This window comes from Gymnoscopelus braueri (assembly GCF_963280865.1).
Source record: "Gymnoscopelus braueri genome assembly, chromosome: 6".
Classification (NCBI taxonomy): domain Eukaryota; kingdom Metazoa; phylum Chordata; class Actinopteri; order Myctophiformes; family Myctophidae; genus Gymnoscopelus; species Gymnoscopelus braueri.
In genome coordinates, this window is record NC_137607.1 from 28199841 (window position 1) to 28221469 (window position 21629).

At 43.8% G+C, this 21629-nt stretch overlaps 1 protein-coding gene across 1 annotated transcript; it reads left to right on the forward strand.

The window, feature by feature from the left end:
* The first annotated feature begins 835 nt into the window (after positions 1-835).
* Positions 836-12485, forward strand: ntmt2 (N-terminal Xaa-Pro-Lys N-methyltransferase). Its single transcript, XM_080431164.1, has 4 exons — positions 836-1245; positions 4336-4508; positions 9267-9519; positions 10787-12485. Exons 1-4 carry the CDS (start codon positions 975-977, stop codon positions 11116-11118), a joined length of 1029 nt encoding a protein of 342 aa, XP_080287290.1. The 5' UTR covers positions 836-974; the 3' UTR covers positions 11119-12485.
* Positions 12486-21629: the final 9144 nt, after the last annotated feature.

The following is a 21629-nucleotide window of genomic DNA, read 5'->3' on the forward strand; positions in this document are numbered from 1 at the left end:
CGTGCCTGTAGAAACGTGCCTGGTATGTACAGTATGACCCTGAACTGACAGATGTCAAAAACGGAGAACCCATCGGCGAGTATTTATGGGTCAAATGTAAACATCAGAGATATTTTTGGAGAGTAATGTGTGATATGTATTTGGCTGTGGACCCCTGTTGACAAGACTTGGTGCCAAAATAAAATACAATGTACTTATGTGTTTAAACTGTTTGCTGGGGGGACCCTGCCTAGAACACCCTCAATAACCCCTTATACACTCATTAGCACAGTCGTTGCTAATGTGTCTCGGGTACTTATTCTGCCTAGTAACAGTGGGGAAATATTCACGTGTTGTTGAGCGAACTTGGGCACGCTATAGATTGCTTGGAATGCATATCTTGCCTTGAGAGAACAGCATGGGATTGGCTGTATTTAAAGCAGTATGTACTATGTATACAAACATGATATGATGACGATGTTAATTATAGCAACGCTATGTACGCGGCAGTAAATGCTGGAGGTCAGATGTATGGTTGTATGTGCTGCTGGTATTTGTGCATGGCCTAAAAGCTCTGATGCCACTCTGCATGTCTTGGTAAAGGAGCCGACAATAGTCCTGAAAAACAAGAGATTTATTTTTTACTCTCTCTCTCTCTCTCTGACTACCAAAGGCTACCTCAACCTACTGGTTGAGGGGTGAAAGGCTCCCTACTCTTTCACCCCTCCCCAAGTCAACATCCCTGGCAGGTGATGTGAAAATGGCACAGCACCACCCAAAGTAAGGAATCTTTGCCTGATCGCCTTTCGTCAAGACTGCCAGTGACTTGTACACCGGACAGGCGGACACAGATATAGCAGCAGCTGGTGCAATAGGGTCCCACACACTCACAGACGCACAGTCTACTACTGCTGTGGCTGAGTCACACACACTCTCTCTCAGTGTGGATAGCTGTAGCTACTAAACCAAAGGAGCCCCAAGGCCATATAGTCAAAATGGAAGATAAGGCTGTTTCAATTCCAGAAACACTGGAAGATAAAGCTGTTTCAATTCCAGAAACACCGGAAGATGCAGCGGTTTCAGAATATCCTGAAGCACCAACCAACATTGTGCTCCAAGCTCAGCAAGCTCACCAAGCCATGAAAGACCGCTGGAAAGGGGCCGATGCCGAGATGGGTAAACACAGCATGTCCTTCCATCTGCAACACACCCTGAGGAATGAGTTCTTTGCCAGCTACCTATACCTCCTGGAGAAGACCCCCATTGGTAAGAAGAGGGGCCAGACAAAGCTCCAATGTTTGTTTCACTTTTATAACGTAAAGAATTCAAATGTTATATTATTTTCTCAATGCTCTATTTTATTACATATGGGGGGAATCAGTGGTAGCACTAGAATAACTCTGCAGGGTAAGTTGTAGGATGTGTTGTCTTACCTGCTGTAAAGATAGGTAAATACATCCACACAAAAAGGAACGTAGATTACCTACAAACATCTCATAATTCTGCATACAGGCTAGATATTTTTGGTATTCTTACCAGTGGGAAATGCAACTCCATAATCATCATACCTGTAGAGTATCAGCAGAGTTCCTGCATAAAGATGTCATGTCAATAATGTGTATGAAATGTCATGTTTCATTTATAAGTACGGTATTGGAATTCTGCTTAAGCTGCTTTAATGCAGCCAATTTTGTGTCTATTATTAACTGTGCATTGACATGCAGTATAGATACATCTCTGCAGGAAAGAATACTGCATGTTGACGGTGCATAGTCTGCAAAGTCAATCATAGCCAATCGGAATGGTGTGAAAATCTGACTGATACATCTTGATCACATGACTCCAGAGATTATGTGTACCGGTTTGAGTTTTGGACCTAATTTGCTGGGGTAGTTGCAATAAGTGTGTTTTGAAGAAAAATGGCAGAAAAAGTTTCACAGGTATCGGACGCTGCATTCATGATTTGTGCGACTTCATGCAAAACGTCTCTCCCGTAAACTTTGAAAGCGAATCATGGGAACGTTTTGATTGTACGACCTACAGTTCAAGAGTTATCTGCCAAATGGTGTACCTGTCCTGTTATAGCGCCACCATGAGACCGATTTGAAGAATTTGGGGTACACTGGTGAATGAACTGCTCATAGACACACTGACACACTGACACCCACATATACAGACATACAGGAGCAAACTGTCCTGTTATAGCGCCACCATGAGACCGATTTGAAGAATTTGGGGTACACTGGTGAATGAACTGCTCATAGACACACTGACACACTGACAACCACATATACAGACAGACAGGAGCAAACTATAGTCTCCAGTCTTCGGCCGCCCGGCCTGGTGGAAACAATTACTTGCGGACCATAGTAGATAGGTGTACGTGACATTGCCTATTTCACTTACAGCATGCAGCCTCAGGATATGTCAAGAATGTGGTGATGTTTTTAATTTGTCCTTTGACATATTCAGTTTTGATGGACATCACATAGGTAAATAGGGGGTTGGGCGTTTGGGGCTGGCTGAAGAAGACTGACTTTATAACCACTAACTTGATCCAGTGGGTAGCATTTCAAACATGAAAGAACTAAATCATGTCAGAAAGTAGGATTCATGACAAGAGCTTCAAAGCCAAATTATTCACTAACAGCAGCTTTAACTCTGATTATGCAAAATGAAATTAATCCTTTATGTCTTTATGAGTGTTCAACCAGACATTGGCATGGAACCATTCTGTCACTGACAGATATGAAAAAAAAAAATGCAACTATACCCCTAATACAAACTGATAAAAGAATAATTAGGCAATTCAGGTGGACATAATGAATAATAGGAGCATAAGCACAAAGTAATCTTGTTCAAGCAGATAGATGGTCAGAAGGTCAGCTTTGGAGAGGTTAAAGGGATAGTGTAATCAGATTGGCACATCTTTGGCAAAGAAGTGCCAGACACACTCTCTCACACGTTTCCCTGCTTCGTGGTCTTTCTCGGCACTTCTATATTTAGCAAGGCTCTCCCTCTGAGAGGCTTGCTATGAGGTCACACGACTGCCATCGGCAGTCCTTCTAGTGCCTATCTTATATCAAAATCTACTCTGTCTGTGCCAAACTTGACACCCTGAGATATTTCACAGCAGAATGAGGGGTTGAAATGGAAAGTTCTTGGTACAGTATGTTCTGATTGTCCAGTTTTACTTCTTGATTGCCTGGAGGCGTCAAAATCCCCTTCTTGGATTTCGGCCCTATGTTATAGTCCATATGTTTATAATGCTGAGGAGCCATGGTTAAAATGAAACTCATGGAGGGAGTGCATTCCGTCATGGATTCTGCCACTGCACATCCTTGACGAGCAAACACATGTTCCCCTGTGACACCCCATCTCCTCTCTCTCTCTCTTTCACACACGCACACACACACACACACACACACACACACACACACACACACACACACACACACACACACACACACACACACACACACACACACACACACACACACACACACACACACACACACGAGCGCACGCACACGAGCGCACGCACACACAAACACAGGAAAGTGTTAAGCCTGTAGCAATGTGATTTCAGTCTAAAGGGATACATTTTTATGAGAGGTCCCAGAGAGACAAAAGAAAAAACCTGTAGTTTAGTGTCAGGTATCAATTGATTGATAACCTTGTCACTCAAGGGACTGTGGTCTTATACATCACATAATACAGCAGTGTTGTTGTTGTTTTTGCTTCATAAGAAAGTAGGTAGCTGATATATTGCACTTTTACCTTAGCGCTAGGTATGCTCTTAGTTGCTTGTTTTAGAAGAGAATGCACTTAAGACTTCTGATGATTAGTAGTTTTCTTGCCTACCTATGTTGAATGCCCTTATTGTAAGTCGCTTTGGATAAAAGCGTCTGCTAAATGACTGTAATGTAATAAGAGTATGGATCATTGCATCTTGCCAACTTCACAATAAACATAACCTTTGACCTTCATTAAGCTCTGCAGTAACCTAAGAACAGGAATGGCCAACAGTGAAGATGAACATCAAAACACTTGTTGCCTTCCCTCATAACAGCTGATCAGAGGGTTAGAATGACAAAATGCTCCCTTATTTATAGTTGCTTAATTATGTGATGGGATTGTAAACACTGATCCTCTTCATAACTGTTTCCCCAGTGCCATAAAAAAACATTGTTGTTGTTCTAGGCTGGGGAGTTATTTTCAACACACACAGATGATTCATTACCTGCTACCCTACACCCTCACATGTCGCCCTCTTCTGCCCTCCTCTGTTCTGTCTCCTCTTCTCACCATCCTAACAATTAAACTGTGTCTGTCTGTCTGTCTGTCTCCCAACAGTCAAGCTGTTTCCAGTCACCTGCGAGTACATCAAGGGTGAGAAACAGTTCTACTACCGCGCTCAGAAATTCTACGAGGATGTGCCTGCCTCAGAGGAGGGCATGATGGGAGATTTTGTGGAGATCTCCAACGTTGATCTGGAAGGCTCCAGGCAGTTTCTGAAGAGGTTTGTGGTGAGTTTAAAGCAGGGGTAACATTCCTAAAAACACTTAGAATGCATCAAAGCACTAAAATACAATAAGCCAATGTGTCTTCCTCTGTCCTCATGCACACGTGGTAGGCTACTGCTGTGGCAGCTCACTACTGTATATCCATATCAATGTCCACTGTATCTTTCTACGCAGAGATCAAATATCATCTGCAAGGAGTCCTCAATATAGCACCGAGTGGCATGTCTGGGTGAACTCCCAAGCAGAGGTTAGTGTTGTAGGTCAGTTGTAGGTCATAGATGTGGGGTAGTGGCTCAGGAGGTAGAGCGGCCGCTTGCGAACCGGAAGGTTTCCCAGTTTGAACCCGGGCTCCCCCCAGAGTTAGTGTCCTTGAGCGAGACACTGAACCCCTAATTGCTCCCGACGAGCAGGTCGGTGCCTTGCATGGTTTCCTCCGCCATGTATGTGTGAATGCAATGCACAATCATTCAAAGCGCCTTGGATAAATGCACCTGTCCTATAATGCACAATTTATCATTTATAGATGCAAAAAGCTGTTTCCTTTATGTTAACTACAAATACACTAATAACTATAACTGATAACGGTTAACTAGGGACAGCATTATATATTTTGTGACTTCCACCCTTTCTGCAGTTGATTTTTAAATAAATAGAGAAAATACTTTTCATGTTCTGGTCTGACATTAGAAGTCCTTTATCAACACTATTATCCAGAACAGGAAAGTGAACTGAAAAGTGTTGATAGCTCTATATTCTTATATTACTATCATTATCATCATTATCATTACTATTACACTCCAAAAACAGCAAAAAAACAACAAAAAAAAACCCAATACAGCTGCTGCCAATATATTCTTATGAGTCTAGTCATCAGGGGACAAATTCTGTGTCCTCTGGACCGTTGGCGTAGCGGTCCAAGCACCTAGGCCAATGTAGCCTGACAGCCGGTCGTGGGTTCGAGTCCCGATACCAACGGTCTTTGCTGCGTCTCACCCCCCATCTCTCTTTCCCCATTTCCTGTCAGCCTACTGCCCTATCTATAATAAAGGCATGAGAAGCCCAAAAATAAATCTTCCATATTCCAGAAAAGATTGCCAGGTACGGTTAAATTTATCACATGAAGCCCTTAAGTCTTTAATCCACCCATTCACACTAGGAGGAGTGACATGTTTCCACTTGAGTAATATCAGGCGTCTGGCCAGGAGTGAGGAGAAGGCTAACACCCGTTGTATGTCTAATGTATAGTGTAATAAACACTATAACATTTAAGCTGATAAATGGGCACTCTCCTGATTGGCTGACATTGGCAACCCACCTGAAAACTTATTTTCCGTTTATTAAACAGCTGGAAAGATGGGGAGACCCTTGTTACTGAACAAGCACTCTATAGCAAAGATTACTATCAGAATAGTGCTTTAACCTTTTAACCCAAAAAATATCACTTACACTACCTTTAAGTAATTTTGATCATCATGATCACAACAACGTGGATATAACCTGTATCCTCTGATTTATATTTAATACCTGTTAGCAATGTAGCTAATACTTGTTCTGGGATAGTTCCAATGAGTAATAATCTTGCACAGTTATATTCTGTGGAATACGGAGAGTCGGAGACAGCCAAACATTCTCTATGATTAAGCGAGCATGGTGATTAACGCAAGCAGCACACATATCTAGTTAGCTTTATATCATTACAAAACCTTCAGTAATGTTCATAGCTAACTACATCAGTTTTATAGAGTGTGTGCGTGCGTGAGTGTGTGCGTGGTGTATAGTAATGGTTGTGTGAATGTAGGTTACTGAGCATTATGGGGCATCATGCCAATTCAGGAGAATGTGTTTGACCTAGGCAGGTTATTTATAGGGTCACTTCAATGAGAGACCTAATAATAAGCTACTAGCATCTGGATGTTAAAAGGAGAGGAAATGCGTGAAGTACTGTAGTATAGTTGGTGGGAAGCATAGCCTCTAATGCTAATGTAAACACAACCAGCCCATATTTAACACAGTTCCGATGACAAAATCACGGCCGTATCGTGTTCACAATCCACTGCCCAGTGCCTGGAGATTGGCACCTCTCTGTCCTGAAATACTGTTGGATCTGTCAATCATAGTGACCTTGACAGTTACAGACACTAATTAGAACCATACATGCACGCTCGTTGCAGCACACATGTTACAACACATAACCTTGCAAGGCCTTCTGTAATCCCATTCCAGTCAGGGAAACGTCAAGGGGTTTCTAGTTTGTGGATATTTGTCTCCGTCATCAGCATATCATCTGACATGTCAAACACAACTCTGCAACAACATACAGTCTTGATGAGATGATCCTTTGAAATGGTATACAGTGTTGCATGCTACAAGGTTTGAGTTGTCTCCCTAGGCACATGGTCCACCTGTTTTCTAGAGATACCATGTCCTTGTTGAGTTTAGACATCCAAAATTCTGTTTCACCAGGCCAGAAAGGATTGTGTGTGTGTGTGTGTGTGTGTGTGTGTGTGTGTGTGTGTGTGTGTGTGTGTGTGTGTGTGTGTGTGTGTGTGTGTGTGTGTGTGTGTGTGTGTGTGTGTGTGTGTGTACTTTAGCGGTGAAATTATTAATGGAATAGTTGATCGACAGCCGCTTATCTGGGTTTAGATAAATTGTTTTTGTTCCAAATTTTATTCCAGAATATGCTTCTTAGAATCTTAAAAAAGTTCAGTTTTTGACTGCTGGGTATATGTATACGATGTATTAAGATGTTTGTTGGGTTCAGATATAATGTGTGATGTGCACCTTATTGTTTCAATGTATGGTCTAACTTAATCACATATATTACCTATGTGTGGTATTGCAGCAAGTCAAAAAACATTATTGGATGGATGCACAATTAAACATTGTGAGGGTGAAAGCCTGGGTATGTCATGGCAGGATTGCGTTAATTAAAATCTATACTAAGCATAGGCGTATATGTGTTGATAATGTGTTGTTAGATGAGGTGTAATCCAGGTGTAATACTGGAGCGTAAAGATGTTGGCCTATAGGGCCGGATTAACACAGTGTGGCGCCCTAGGATGACTACACTTTAAGTGGCCCCTTCCCACAACTGTACACGTAAAAAAGTAAAATTTACTATGGCTTAAAGACCATAGATTTACAAACATATTGCTTAAGGACAGGCTCACCACACACACAGTAAAGTGTCCCAAACTGGGTGGAGGATGCGTTAAAAAGACAGTCCACATACAACCTGCCCTACTCTGTCAATCACTTCCCCTAATGGAAAAGTGTCAGCCTCAGACAGGCAGAGTGGGGAGGCCATCACAAACGAGTGCTGTATACAGTGCAGCGTAGATAGACTTTGCTGTATTTGTGGGCTACTTGCACTCCATAGTCTTGCAGACATTATATCCCATAGCCTGGAGGGACAGTGGGCTGGCGGTAATGCATGCACAAAAAATATGAAATAACAAACAGTAGTTGTCGTTCAAACATTCTGGGATTGTCTTCCTTGAGCTACTGACAGTGTGTACAAACCGCTTGGAGCCTATACAGTAGGTCCAGCAGTTTGCGAGAATAGCTCTGGATTCACGTGTAAATGGTGCATTTACACACACTCTCTCACACACACTCACACACACACACACACACGCACACACGCACACACGCACACACACACACACACACACACACACACACACACACACACACACACACACACACATTCTCTCATGTTTATAAGCTCTCGTCCGCCTGTGGCTAGCAGAGCTAATAAAAGAATAAACAATAATTGACTGATTAATCGATAATGAACATAATCATTATTTGCAGCCCTAGTGTGCTTGTGTTTGTGTTGCGCACATCAAAGAGAGCATAGTTTGTGGTTGCTAGTGTTTCCATATGCATCTTTCCATATGCATCTGTGTGTGTGTGTGTGTGTGTGTGTGTGTGTGTGTGTGTGTGTGTGTGTGTGTGTGTGTGTGTGTGTGTGTGTGTGTGTGTGTGTGTGTGTGTGTGTGTGTGTGTGTGTGTGTGTGTGTGTGTGGGGTTGTATGAGTGGGCGCACGTGGATGCGCTGAAGTGAATGGTCCCTGAAGTGAATGGTATACCAAAAACATGCAGAGACTCCACAAATCATGAAATCCTACTTCATCAGAGTGTAGTCAACTGCATATCGTGTTCTACAAACTTCACCATGGCTGCCTTCTATTGGCTCCTAGCTCCTTAACCTGACATCTCCATTAAAAATGAGCACGGTGGGGAGATTTAGAGTGCATCCAGGTTAAACTGAAGTACATGCGCACGGCGCAATATGGCAGTAATTCACCCAAACCAGGAAGCCACCTCTAACAAGCATAGAGTTCCTCAGGGCCCCATCTTTCATACAATCACACAATGGGGCCCCTGACTCCCCCCCCTACTCCGGGGGGGATGAAGTGAAGTCAGAATACAAAATGAAGAGGGAGTAAAAGCAATGGGATTCAAGTTATGCATCTTTTTGTTCTCTCATGTTAAAGTTCACGGTTCCTTGCCCTGAGGTATTGTAGGCGTGCCTGTCGGTGCTCTGCTCTTTGAACTACGGGAGGTCAGACATCTGGCAAGATAGAAAATAAAGAATCAGGCCTTTTGATAACTTACAGTTATTGTAATAACATGCAGCATGAAAACTGACATTTCAATGCGCTTTTCATGTGGGCACCATATACGCGTACACATGGTATTTATCCGTGGAAACGTTTTATGACACACACCCCTTCTGTTTGTGGACCCCTATAGGGTCCTGGTAAGGCCGGCACACACTGCGCCCTGGACTGCGGCTGTGGCATCGGCCGCGTGACAAAGGGTGTCCTCCTGCCTGTGTTCGAGAAAATGGAGATGGCCGACATGATGGAGCACTTCCTGCTCCATGCACACGAGGAGTACCTTGGCGATGACGCTGACCGCATCGAGACCATGTACTGCTACGGCCTGCAGGAGTGGACGCCTCCTAAAAAGAGATACGACGTCATTTGGATACAGTGGGTCGCATGTAAGTCTGTGAAGCATTTTCTTATGTCAAGTACAGCGTCTTCGTGTGCACGTGGTTTTTCATTGTGTCGATGTGCATTTGAACCTCTGAGAAAGAGAGCACATCTAAGTGTACACATGTGTGCCTGAGTGTATTCATAACTTTAGATACAGTACACTGTACATCTTTCCAGTGTTTACATTTCATTTCAGCTCAGAGGTGGCCTTTTTTCTGTATGAGGGCTTATATTCATATACAGGTGATGTGGAACTATGGAACTATACATTGCAGCTATATGATATAGCTTCAAGCCTACTGTACCTCAGAGTTGCTGCCAGCGGTCCATGCCAATGTGAAAGGGTGGAAGTCCTGACTTACTGCCCGAACCCACATGTCTTATTTTAGACGATACTAGCATTTATTTCTTCTTTTCCTGAAATGAATGACTGCTCAGAGGCAGGATATTCCAGGTAGCGCCTTTCTTGCCTCATTTGACTTTATCCTCCCCCTCCGCCTCCATCTCCTCCTCCTCTTCCTCCCCTCTCTTCATTTCCTCCTCCTCTCCTCTCAGACAGTCACATGCCCCTCATTTCACAGAGTGAACCCTGTCACACTTTCACCAAGCAAAAGAGTACTTTAGAGAGGGTGCTGTATACTCCTTGTTTATCTTTTATTGCAATTAAGACTTTTTTGTTTGAACCCAGCTCTCTTAAAAGATCAATTAAAAACTGTGTTATCACCATGGCATCTCTTACAAAGCCAACTGCCATAGTTCAGATCTGATAATTAGTTATAATATAACTATTCATTATTATAACTATTATTATTGTGAATAATAATAAATAATACAATTCACAATATTATTGTCTCCGCCAGGCCGAAAGGCAGCGTCCGATTGCGGTGAAACTTTGCACGTACATTTGCACTATGTTTAGGAACAAATGCGGGTGGCATTTGTTCCTAAATTTTAACATTATTATAGCACCACCAGGAGGCCAATTTTTGCAAAACAATTGATTTTACGTATATTTTCCAACAAATATTGTCCACACATCACACAAATCGGTAAACATTATCTTGATCAAGTGATCAAGACGGCTCCGTCCGATTTTTCATATTCCATCCTGATTGGCGCATTCCCAACATTGCTGGCCCACAATAACCTACCTGGTTTATCAGTTAGATAGTTTTTTTTTGGTTAAGTTACATTGTGATTTTATTTTTATTGATTTGTATTTTGTTTGGCTATTTGGTCATGCATTGTCCCTGTCTCCCCTGTCTCCACTAGGCCATCTAACTGACAAGGACCTGATGAACTTCCTGTTCCGCTGCAAGAGGAGCCTGCGTCCCAACGGTGTCATCATCCTTAAGGACAACATGGCACGACAGGGCTGCAAACTGGACACTATTGACAGCAGTATCATCCGTCACCTGGACATCATGCGGAGCATTATCGCCAAGGCCGGCCTGGAGGTGTTGGCCGTGGAGAGGCAGGAGGGCTTACCAGAATCCATGGTTCCCGTCTGGATGGTCGCCATGGTGCCGATGAAGCAGACGGAGAAGGAGAAGGAGAAGGAGAGGGAGAAGGAGAAGCCGAAGAAGAGGAACCTGAGGAAGTGAAGGAGATCATCAAGTCAGGGGTTAGGATATTGCACTGTAAAAATGAAATAGTAGGTTATTATTGGCTCCAACTGAAGACTTTTAAAAGGGAAATTCACCCTAAAACAGAGTTCACATTTTATACTGTTAGAGCCTCTATGTACGTACGATACAATTGTAAGATACTGTACCGTACCATATGATACCATACCATATGGTCTACGGTACAAGACCATCAGAAATATCACACAATGCAACTTTAATGTGGATCAGTTCAACTGTGATTGAGGAACAAATCTTTCCAAACCTGTAAGCAAGAGAGCGGGCAGCATACTTCTTGCGGAAACAAAGTTTGTTGAGGTCTTAAGAACAAAATGACGTGATTGCGGAGAAAACGAACACACGGATTCCCTTGCCGAATATTTCTTTCTTGCAAAAACCACATTGAGTATAAAACAATTTCATCCGCAGAGAACTTCTTCGGTTCCGGCATGCCAAAAAAGATTTGACTTCTTCTGAAGTATGCTGCCCGCATTATTGATGTCAGAGAACAGACAAAGCCTGGAGTCCCTGAGTTATTTATTTTTTTACTCTGAGAGACCAGTGTTCAAGTGTACCATTCTGGCTTAAGTAGGATTTCCTCTTTAAACTAAATATTTTCCTTTGGTTTTTAAGTAAAACCAAACTGTGAATAACAGATAATTTATTATTTATATATATTTTTGTATTCTAATTACACAACAAATCATTCTGGACATTTAATCAAATATGATCAATAAGAATCATGGCAGATTTACGTGAAACCTTGTTACTTATATTGCTGAATAGTGCTGTTTTCTTTTTCTTTTTACATTTGATTTGGAGGGGGTGTACTGTACACACTATTTGTGTATAGCCTATTCTGGTACTTTATGTGTACTTATGTGACTGTTATAACAAAAATAGCTAATTTAAAAGCTCACATCAAGATTGTAGATCTGCTATTTTCATTAGGTGACACTGGCGCACAATTAACTATAAATCGAGCATAAAAACAGCTTTGCTTCAGTTGGTCAGCTGTACATAGTCATGTTGTTTTTACATAAGCACTGTATGTATTATATATTTGCCTGTAATATTGCAAATTCATAGACATAGTCTTTTTTATATTATCTGTACTTAAAGTATGTGTGGTGTCTTTCACACAGTTTTAGATGACACGATTTTAATCAGTCATTTTAGCTGATACGCTAAGTTGTCGTATCTAAGTTGCAGTATTTCTCAACTGTAGAAACTCCCAATATTTTTTGTAACCAGAAAAGACTTTGGAGTACGAGTCTTTGGAACAATGACAGCACAATTTGGTGGATGATATATTTGATTTAATTAAATTCAACTGAAGAAGTCTCTCTTAACTGGTGACATTGTCTTTCAATTTCAGGGCTTGGCTCACAACGAATGAGGCTCTACAAAATGTCTCAGTGTAATTGCCAACTCAGCAAGCATATGGATCTAGTTTTATGATTTTTGAAATGTTCTTTCATAAATGATGTTTCTCATCTTGTGTTCCAAACAAAGGCTAATAGGATTTAAGATGGGTAATCACCGTTGGCCATTATAATCAAGCCAGGAACATAAAGACTGACCAATTTTCTCCAAATATTCCTACAGTTCTGCCCATCCACGTCCCTGACGACTACTACACTGCAATCGTCCACAGAGAGAACTAAAAAACTAAAAAGATAATTGAGATCCTCTCAAATGGTTATGATAATTGTCCTAAGTATTATTATTTTCTTCAAACTAACAGTAGAAGCAGCACATTGTTTAGGTTAATGACTTTCAGCTGGGCCCCTGAGGTGGATGGGGGGTGATTATTTCCTGGTTTTGACAGACAGTGCCTGCTTTCATATCTGCCTTGGCTCCAGTTCAGGCCTGTCAGATGTTGTCTGCATAAAACACATCCAGGAGTCGCCTCAAATATTCAGCATTTGCGTGCGTAAGCGCTCGACGGGAATGGTGGGCCCGGACCCTAGGAGAGTGGAGAGCAGTTGTTCCTCCCTGAGCTTCTATGAAAGGATAGTTTGTCAATGAGTGGCCTGGCCCCTGAAAAAGTACAAAATCATCAAAGTGCTGAAGGCACGATGGCGTGAGATGATCTCTGCGGCACGTTGCTCTCGTCAGAATGAGTCTTTTGAGATGTGAATGGACCATACACATTTTCCACATCCCGTATGAATTAAAGATCAAAATGCCCCAAACTTAAACTTGTAGGTATTTTTTTCTCCTTTGGTAAATAGCAGCCAAATGTGCTGTCACCTTTTCAGGAGTGGTTAGCGTCGCTGACAGTCAAGGCTATCATTTCTAATACTTCTCAATGTCCTCCGCAGCGGCCCAGCAGCAGTTTGAATATATTAGCTGAACTAACACTAATTTGTCCAGTCACGTCAGCAGTGCAGAGCTATGGGCCTGGCTCCAGACACGGTATATCTTACACAGCCAGCACAGACAGGAGAAAGACTGTGAACACTGGACGACATAGTGACCAACAGCATGTTCAGGGCAGACTTTGTAACCCAAACACACAAAGCCCTGCTGGAAACGATTGAAGTCACAGCCAGAGGACCGGTTGTGGAGGAAAATAGTGAAATATGGGTAACGGCAGGGGATTGCTTTTCTCCAGGAAATCTTAAGAAAGCTCATTGTAATGATGGCGCACAGGGCTCACGGCAATATGTTTGTAAGCCTAGAGCTTCTATCATCATCATCACCATGTGAAGATGGTAGAACATCCCCAGGAAGCAACAAGTGGGTCGTTTACCAGACCAGGGCCCATGAGGCCAGACAGCCTGGGCTTTGATCCTGAATAGAGTAAGCCTTTGTGGGATGTATAGTTGAGAGAAACCTCAGTCATTCTCTGGAGCCAGGATGGTTTCAACCAGAGAGAGAGAGAGAAAGAGAAGCTAGCCTGCCCTCCTATCCCTGGGAGAATTCAGACCAGAGGAATGCGCTTTCTATTCATCCACAGTTCTCATAGTAAATCATGTTGCAGAAAAGAGTAAAAAACCTGGCCCTGATGATTTTGGGGCTGCTGGCTCTTCCTCAAGTTGACAAAGCACCCCCGTTCAGGCTATTAACGCTCACAGCCTGTCGTCTTGTGTCCGAGGGTGGTTTCATCTCACTCAGCTCTCCACGGGGCAGGGAAGGGCAGGGATTGGTTACCCAAACTTTTTATAGCCCCCCTGGACATTTGATCTGTCATCCTGCACCGTGGGCTGCGAGCCTGTATCAGGTGCTGCTGACTAAAAAGAGTTTAAACCACCACGTGAAACAAACGATGACAAATGACAGCATCCTGAATGACTCAAAGCCCACCGTCTCTTGTGCAGTATTTGCCCTGAATTTACCTCGACCTCTTTGCATTTGACAAGATGAAGTGGAAGCAAATAATCATCAATGGAATGCAACACTCTTCCTGAAATGTTTGACCTCGCTGGTGAGTACATTTATGGAAAGTATTGCTCACAACAAAACAAGGGAATTACTTCCCATCTGGATCTGGTGTGAATGGGCTAGAGAGCTACGTGCTGTGTGTGTGTGTGTGTGTGTGTGTGTGTGTGTGTGTGTGTGTGTGTGTGTGTGTGTGTGTGTGTGTGTGTGTGTGTGTGTGTGTGTGTGTGTGTGTGTGTGTGTGTGTGTGTGTGTGTGTGTGTGTGTGTGTGTGTGTTGAGTGATTCACCATGACTATGGTGGAGTCACGGAGAGCCAGTGTGTTCTTGGCTATACTGTATGTGCAAAACTATACTGTGTCTACAGTACTGGCAGACCTAACCTCCCACCTCCAGTATGTGATCCATAGTGTGTATGTGCGTGTATGTGCGTGTATGTGTGTGGGCATACAAAAAAATATAATTCAACTCTTGATATTTACGTCACACAACACCAAAAAAAATTTGTTTTTGTTTTTGTGCAGCATCAATAGAGCAATTTTTTCGCAAATGCAGCATTTGTTCTGTGCAACAAATTTGGTACACATGTGACCGTATGTTCACATGCTTTCATGTGTATTTGCGTAAACAAATATGTTTATGCCTTACTAAACAATAAACAAAATGCTGACTTTCACCCCACCCAGCATATCACAGCTGGAAGCCGAGAACTTGAGCAATGCTGCAGTATGTATTTGTGTACTGTGTGTGTGCGCGTGTGTGTGTGTGTGTGTGTGTGTGTGGAAAAACGTGCAAGTGCAGAAATTTATTTACTCTAATTTGGTATCACAAACACCTAATTTCATGAGACTGTGTGAGGTTTGACGTTGAAGCCACCCAATTAGATTTCTACTTAGTCCCCCCCCCCCCCCCCCGCCCCTGTGTTGTTCTGGTAGCCTGTTGTCAGAGAACATGTGGAGGTTGCTTCTCGGGCCCTCGTTGTGCTCTTGTTGCCCCTGGAAGCGCCATGCCTCATGCTGGATTCAATTCCATAACCTTTCAGATCACAGCATAATGAGTCAAAATGGCTCACACATGCACATTATGCCCCGACGAATCATTTTTCCACCGAGCCAATTTACTCCCATGATTAAATCTTTTTTTCCACCATGACTCAGTGAGGGGAGCCAGGCAAGGCGGTGTTTTGGAGTGTGTGTGTGTGCGCGTGTGTGTGTGTGTGTGTGTGTGTGTGTGTGTGTGTGTGTGTGTGCGCAAGTCGTGCATGTGTGTGCAAAGTGAGTGTGCATGTATGGTTGGGGTGGAGCGATTGCATGTGCGTGCTCGCACGTGTGTGTGTGTGTGTGTGTGTGTGTGTGTGTGTGTGTGTGTGTGTGTGTGTTTAGGCTGGTTTGGAGCGGCGTTTCAGGCGTGTGTTCTGATGTATTCATGAGAAAGAGGCCAGAATAACAGGCCCTGATGCTGGAGCCATTAGCTGCTCTAGTAAATCTCCCGGGACCTGAGAAAGACGGGACTTTAACGCCAGGTATTTCCTGTCTCTTGATCTTGGGAGGCAGAGCTCATTTCTGCCGGTGGGGGTTCAGCCTTCATAATAAGTTGCGGTTTGATGCCAACAGTTTATTATTGTGACTCTGTGTGTGTGTGTGTGTGTGTGTGTGTGTGTGTGTGTGTGTGTGTGTGTGTGTGTGTGTGTGTGTGTGTGTGTGTGTGTGTGTGTGTGTGTGTGTGTGTGTGTGTGTGTGTAGGTTTGTGGTGGGGAGGTGAGTGGGGCACCCTATGTATGAGTCTGAGTCTTATGTTCTCCTATATACAGTATAATATATATAGTAACTATGAACAAGCAGTTGTAAAGAAAAAGTAAAACACAATTGCCTCCAGCAGTAATAGTGTGAGGTGAGAGAGAGAGAAAGAGAGAGAGAAAGAGAGAGAGAGGTTGTCTGGATGGAGAGACAGTGGCAGCCAATATACACGCTCAGTCTTAAGCCTAATTTATTCGGTGTCGCTCGACGAAAATAACAGTTTTCCAAGCTAACGATGTGACGTGCGCTGCAATATGTTCTCCACTCCGCCCCCTCCCTCCGTCCTCCCACACAGGGCGACGGTGAAAACTGTCTGTAAGCATCTCGGTTTTGCGTTGTGTGTTTTTTCCCCCTCTCTCCTGCTTTTAAGCCAATCAGAGCTCTTTAAGCTCAAGCAGGGGAGTTTGCATTTTGAGGAAAACAGGATGTGAGCTTTTAAGACCACACTAAAGGAGTTTATGATGGAGGGGACATTGTTCAGACATGTTCCTAGCCGTGTATACAAGGGGAACATTGAAACACCCCAGTGGGTAAGATGTGAGGGGGAAAATTTATTGGACTCACATGGGCGACATTTTTTTTGTCAAACCTAATAGTAATTTGCCCCTCATTTAGGCCAACTGCTTTTAGGCAGGAGGATAGTTAGGAGTAATTTAGATACGCCTGGTAGGCAGGACACAGCATTTTCAGGGTTATGGCTATCACTGCAGTAATACAGAGTAAGACTTATTAAAATGCCTCTCTTGGTGGGTAATAGAATAGAATAGAATAGAATAGAATAGAATAGAGCTTATTCTGCAGCCCAGGCCACAGGATTTGTCTTCAAATGCACTGCTCTACAGTGTAATAATAATCTGAAGGTAATCAGGAACAAGTGCACTCAAAGTGCACTTATACTCCAGTAAAGTAGGCCTACTATGCCTAAACCTAACCTTATTCCTAAACATAGCCTTAGTAAAACTATACCTAAACCTAACCTTATTCCTAAACATAACCTTAGTAAAACTATACCTAGACCTAACCTTGTTCCTAAACATAACCTCAGTAAAACTATGCCGAAACCTAACCTTATTCCTAACCTCAGTAAAGCGAATACAAGAATAAAAGAACCACTGGGGGCGAGCGGTCCGTGCTTACTGATGAATGACATCATCTATTCAAATGACTGTTCTTCCCAAATGAGGAAATTAATGTAATAATGAATTACTTAATTTAAACTGTATCTTCATATAATTGGTCCTCACTCATGCTTATTATAAGATACCATTTCTGTCTACTCGCTCTGTGTCTCAGAGGTGGGCAGTGGACAGCCATGCCATCATCCGTGGTACTGTAGGTTTGGTAAATTCAAACAAAATTTCAACCTACTTTTTTTCTACATTGATGCCAGAACAATGGCTTCTATTTCAACATGCTATCCAGGAAGAAAAATACTTCTCTAGTAGCTTCTATTCACTTGGAATCTACACTCATGATGCCATTGGCAGGCAGGTTTCTGAACTGTCCACAGCTGACCTCTGAGTCGCAGAGCATATAGGCGGAAATGGTGCCATGTTATATGGAGCAGTAATGAGGACCAATTATATGAAGATACGGTTGAAAATGGGTGAAGTGCTCCTAATAGTTTATTATTTCGTTTGTTTTGCCCACTCGTCTGTGTCCTTTGTGAAACGTGGGCCCGTAAAGCCTTTTGAGACCGTGATTAAGGGCTAAACGAATAAATGTGACTTGACTTAATCTGATGTATGGTTTTGCTTGAGGCAGCTGTGAAACAATTCCTTGTAAAAAAAAAAAGACGTTTCTTCAGCGCTATGCGTTAACATCTTGACCACCCAAGCCTCGTAGAAATGAAATAGATGTTCTAGTGAGAAACCCAGCACATGCCCTGTAACCAAAGCCTGCGCAGCTGGGCCAGCATGGTACATGGTAAGCCTATATCTGTGCACGCAAAGCCGCCTCGGTCACACTTACAATCTCAATCACCACAGTATTTATGGTGTGAGGAAATTCTCTGTCATGTGTACAGAAGCCAAGACTAAAACTTGAACCCGATGTAAGCCATATTGCAAGTAATCCTGACCGGCAACACATAGGGGCTGTGGCGGCCCGGCCCCATAGCCCAAACTGTGTGAAATCCACCACTCACCCATCATTCTCTCTCTCTCTCTCTCGCTGATGCTTTTCAGGGGGAACCAAGGAGCGGGCAATCCTGCTAATTTGAAGCAAGTCGAGCGATTTTTATGAACTAAGCCATGAAATATGACTTTAATAATGGTTGCAAATGGCAGAGCAGGGGCGTCTGGAATGGCAAGGGAGGGAGAGCAATGCAGCAGGAAGAAAGTGTGGAAAATGAAGAAGTCAAATTCCAAACGCTGCTGGGCCCCACTGCTGCAGCACCGCCACACCACCACTGTGGCCTCCGCCGCCACCTTGGCAAAGCCTGTTAATGAAATGTGAAAAATAGTTGTGGGTGCGGCAGCCATGGGCACAACGAAATCCAGCTCCATAAACTGACGATTAAATCTCTGTCCCTGTGGCGAATGCCTAATTCCATAAAGACGTTCCGTGTTGCTTTGGCGGCTGCGGGGCGAGGCATCGGCCACGTCGGAGAGGAGCAGACGGGAGAGACAACCGCGTCTGACGAGAGATTTAATGGGTGCCACAGTACGGTTTAACAGGGCACCGCGGCACCATGGCAGGGCCCACCCTCACTTAAGACCCCTGTTGCCCTAGCCCTGTGGTTGGGATTTTTCAATATTTAAAGCGCGACCGCATTGTTTTGTGTTTGGATTTTTTTTTTTTATTGTCTTCAACCTATATTTAGAAAGCCTTAATCAGACAGAAAATGCGAACTAAATTGCAGTCACGGTTGTGCTGAGACGTGTTTAAATCAAAGATATTTGTGATGTTGAGGACTGGGTATAACACGAGCGACTCATCAAACTGGTATTAAAGAGATAGCTGACTGCCAACATAAGAAGCACATGTTGGGAAAGTCCCCCCTTTCAGTGCAGCCTCATGAGCCCTCTTCCTGTGGACAGGCCTGCCGTCTGTGTACACAAACACACAATGCCTGCCACATTTGGTCCTAGATTGAAAACATGCGCGCCGCACACATTTCCCAATGAGAAATGAGAATTTAATGACTGCACCACCGCCGGCCGCTTGAATCGACAGCGCGATCCTGGGAAAGAGTTAAGGGATGTTGTTCATTGTCACATGACATTAGGAGTGCCGACGAGAACCTGATAGGCCTCTTTCTTTTCCCTCCTCTTCTCCCCTCTTCTTCCAAACCGCCTCCTCCCTCCATTCAGCCCCCTAAACCCCCCCCCCCACCAAGCCCCAATCACACATCTTGCCTGCAGATGTGGTGAAACCACAAACACTTCAAAGTGCCTCCCCTCAGACCAGCAGCGTACCCTGACGCCAACTGTAAATGTCCTGGACACAGTGCACGGAAAATATTAAAACCCCCCCTCACTTGCAACGAACGGCCATCCTGGGCAGGCAGGCAGGCGGCCGCGCAGGCAGGCAGGAACAGCAGACATCTAAAAAGGCCCCTAAAATGCTTAATGACTCATCATTCTGCTGTGCAACAACATGAGGAGAGTCATCTCCGCTGTCTGTCCGCCTGTCTGCCAGAGAGGCAGGCCAAGCTGCCTCTGCAGCTGCAGCTGCTGCTGCTGCCGGGCACATGTGCAGAAGAACCACTCACATGTCACATGATTACCTGGCCTGTCAGAGTCACTGGGTTAACAACTCCTTGTCCAAAGAAATGAGAATAGTAACAGAATGACGAAGAGGTTGGAGAATGACTGGTGAAGAGTGAACCACGGAGAATGAAGAGTGAAGGGGAGAATGAAGAGTGAACTGCGGAAAACGAAGGGTGAATAGTGGAGAATGAAGTGTGAACAATGGAGAATGAAGAGTGAATAGTGAAGAATGAAGGTTGAATAGTGAAGATTGAATAGTGAAGATTGAAAAGTGAATAGTGGAGAATGAGGTATGAATAGTGAGGAATAAAGAGTGAATTGTGGAAGGAAATTAATTGCGATCTTGGGAGGCAGATCAATAATTGTGTGTGTGTGGTGGCAATGAATGTATACAATGTACAATTGTATTTGGAAAGAGGGTCTCAAGGTCTCTCTATAGCGCCTCCCATGATGAACTTGGTTAAGATAATTATATAATTGCCCACGGCCCCTAAAGAACAGAAAAACAAAAGCAAGATGCTTAGCATAAGCGTGTGCGTGCGCGTGCGCGTGCGCGTGTGCGCGTGCGTGTGTACGTGCGCATGTGTGTGTGTGTTTTTGCATATGTAAGCATGCATGCATCCAATATAACAACAAGGACAAAAATATGCTGGCTTGTGTATATGAGTATGTATTCCCGTAAGTGCTATTTGTTCGTGCGCATCCACAGTTCCACACAGAATTATTACAGTGCGTGGTGGCCCCCGACTGTGCAGCTCATTGCTGTTTCTCATGGAAGATGAAATGCGCTGCTTTCTCTCCCACAGGGGCCGCTGGGAAGCGGGGGAAAAACGAAAGAGAACGCGCAAGAGAGAGAGAAACATGGCAACGTCTCCTCTGATTCCACATCCCAGGGAACTTTGACCTCCAGCAGAGAAACCAAAATAAAAAAAATCCCCCCTCTCACCGCCAAGCCAGCACAACAGGAAGATGGGGTCGGCGAGGAGAGATGGAAGGAGAACAATGAGCCTCTCTCTTCCCCTCCAGATGGGTGCGTTTCTTTGACAGCTCAAAGCTTTTGTTCCGTGAAAATAAGGGGGCATTACTGCACTTTACAAGGTTGCCAGACATTGTATAATCCCTCGTAGATGCTGCTTCTCTCATAGATGATCCTCTGTATTGAGGTTTAATATAACAGGGTACGATCCTTCACCCCTGGGGAGATGTGGTGAGGGAAATATCTCCCCTCAGTGTGATGCATTATTACTAGTCCAAGCCCACATACTGTATTCTCACGCATGCACCCACTGGGACAACCATGCAAACACATGTACACACCAGCATTCATACGGACAACAACTGGTTCACCTTGGGTGGACTGCGCGTGAGGGAAGATGCGAGCGTGTATAGTATGTGTGTTTCAATGTGCGCTGGTCTTGGCAAGAGTGCGAATGCATATTATAGTGCGTGTCTGTCAGTGTGCACGCATAATATTTACCAGTGTGTGTGTGTGTTATGCATGTCTGTGACTGCGCATGGGTCCTTGTGTCTACAAAAGTGTGTGTGTGTGTGTGCGTGCGTGGCATTCCTCCAGGACTTGGATGGATGAGGTGTGA

Coding starts and splice junctions, on each gene's coding strand:
- ntmt2 (XM_080431164.1), top strand. CDS start 975: ATGGAAGATAAGGCTGTTTCAATTCCAGAAACACTGGAAGATAAAGCT. Junction 1,246..4,335: donor CCTGGAGAAGACCCCCATTG/GTAAGAAGAGGG, acceptor GTCTCCCAACAG/TCAAGCTGTTTCCAGTCACC. Junction 4,509..9,266: donor AGTTTCTGAAGAGGTTTGTG/GTGAGTTTAAAG, acceptor GGACCCCTATAG/GGTCCTGGTAAGGCCGGCAC.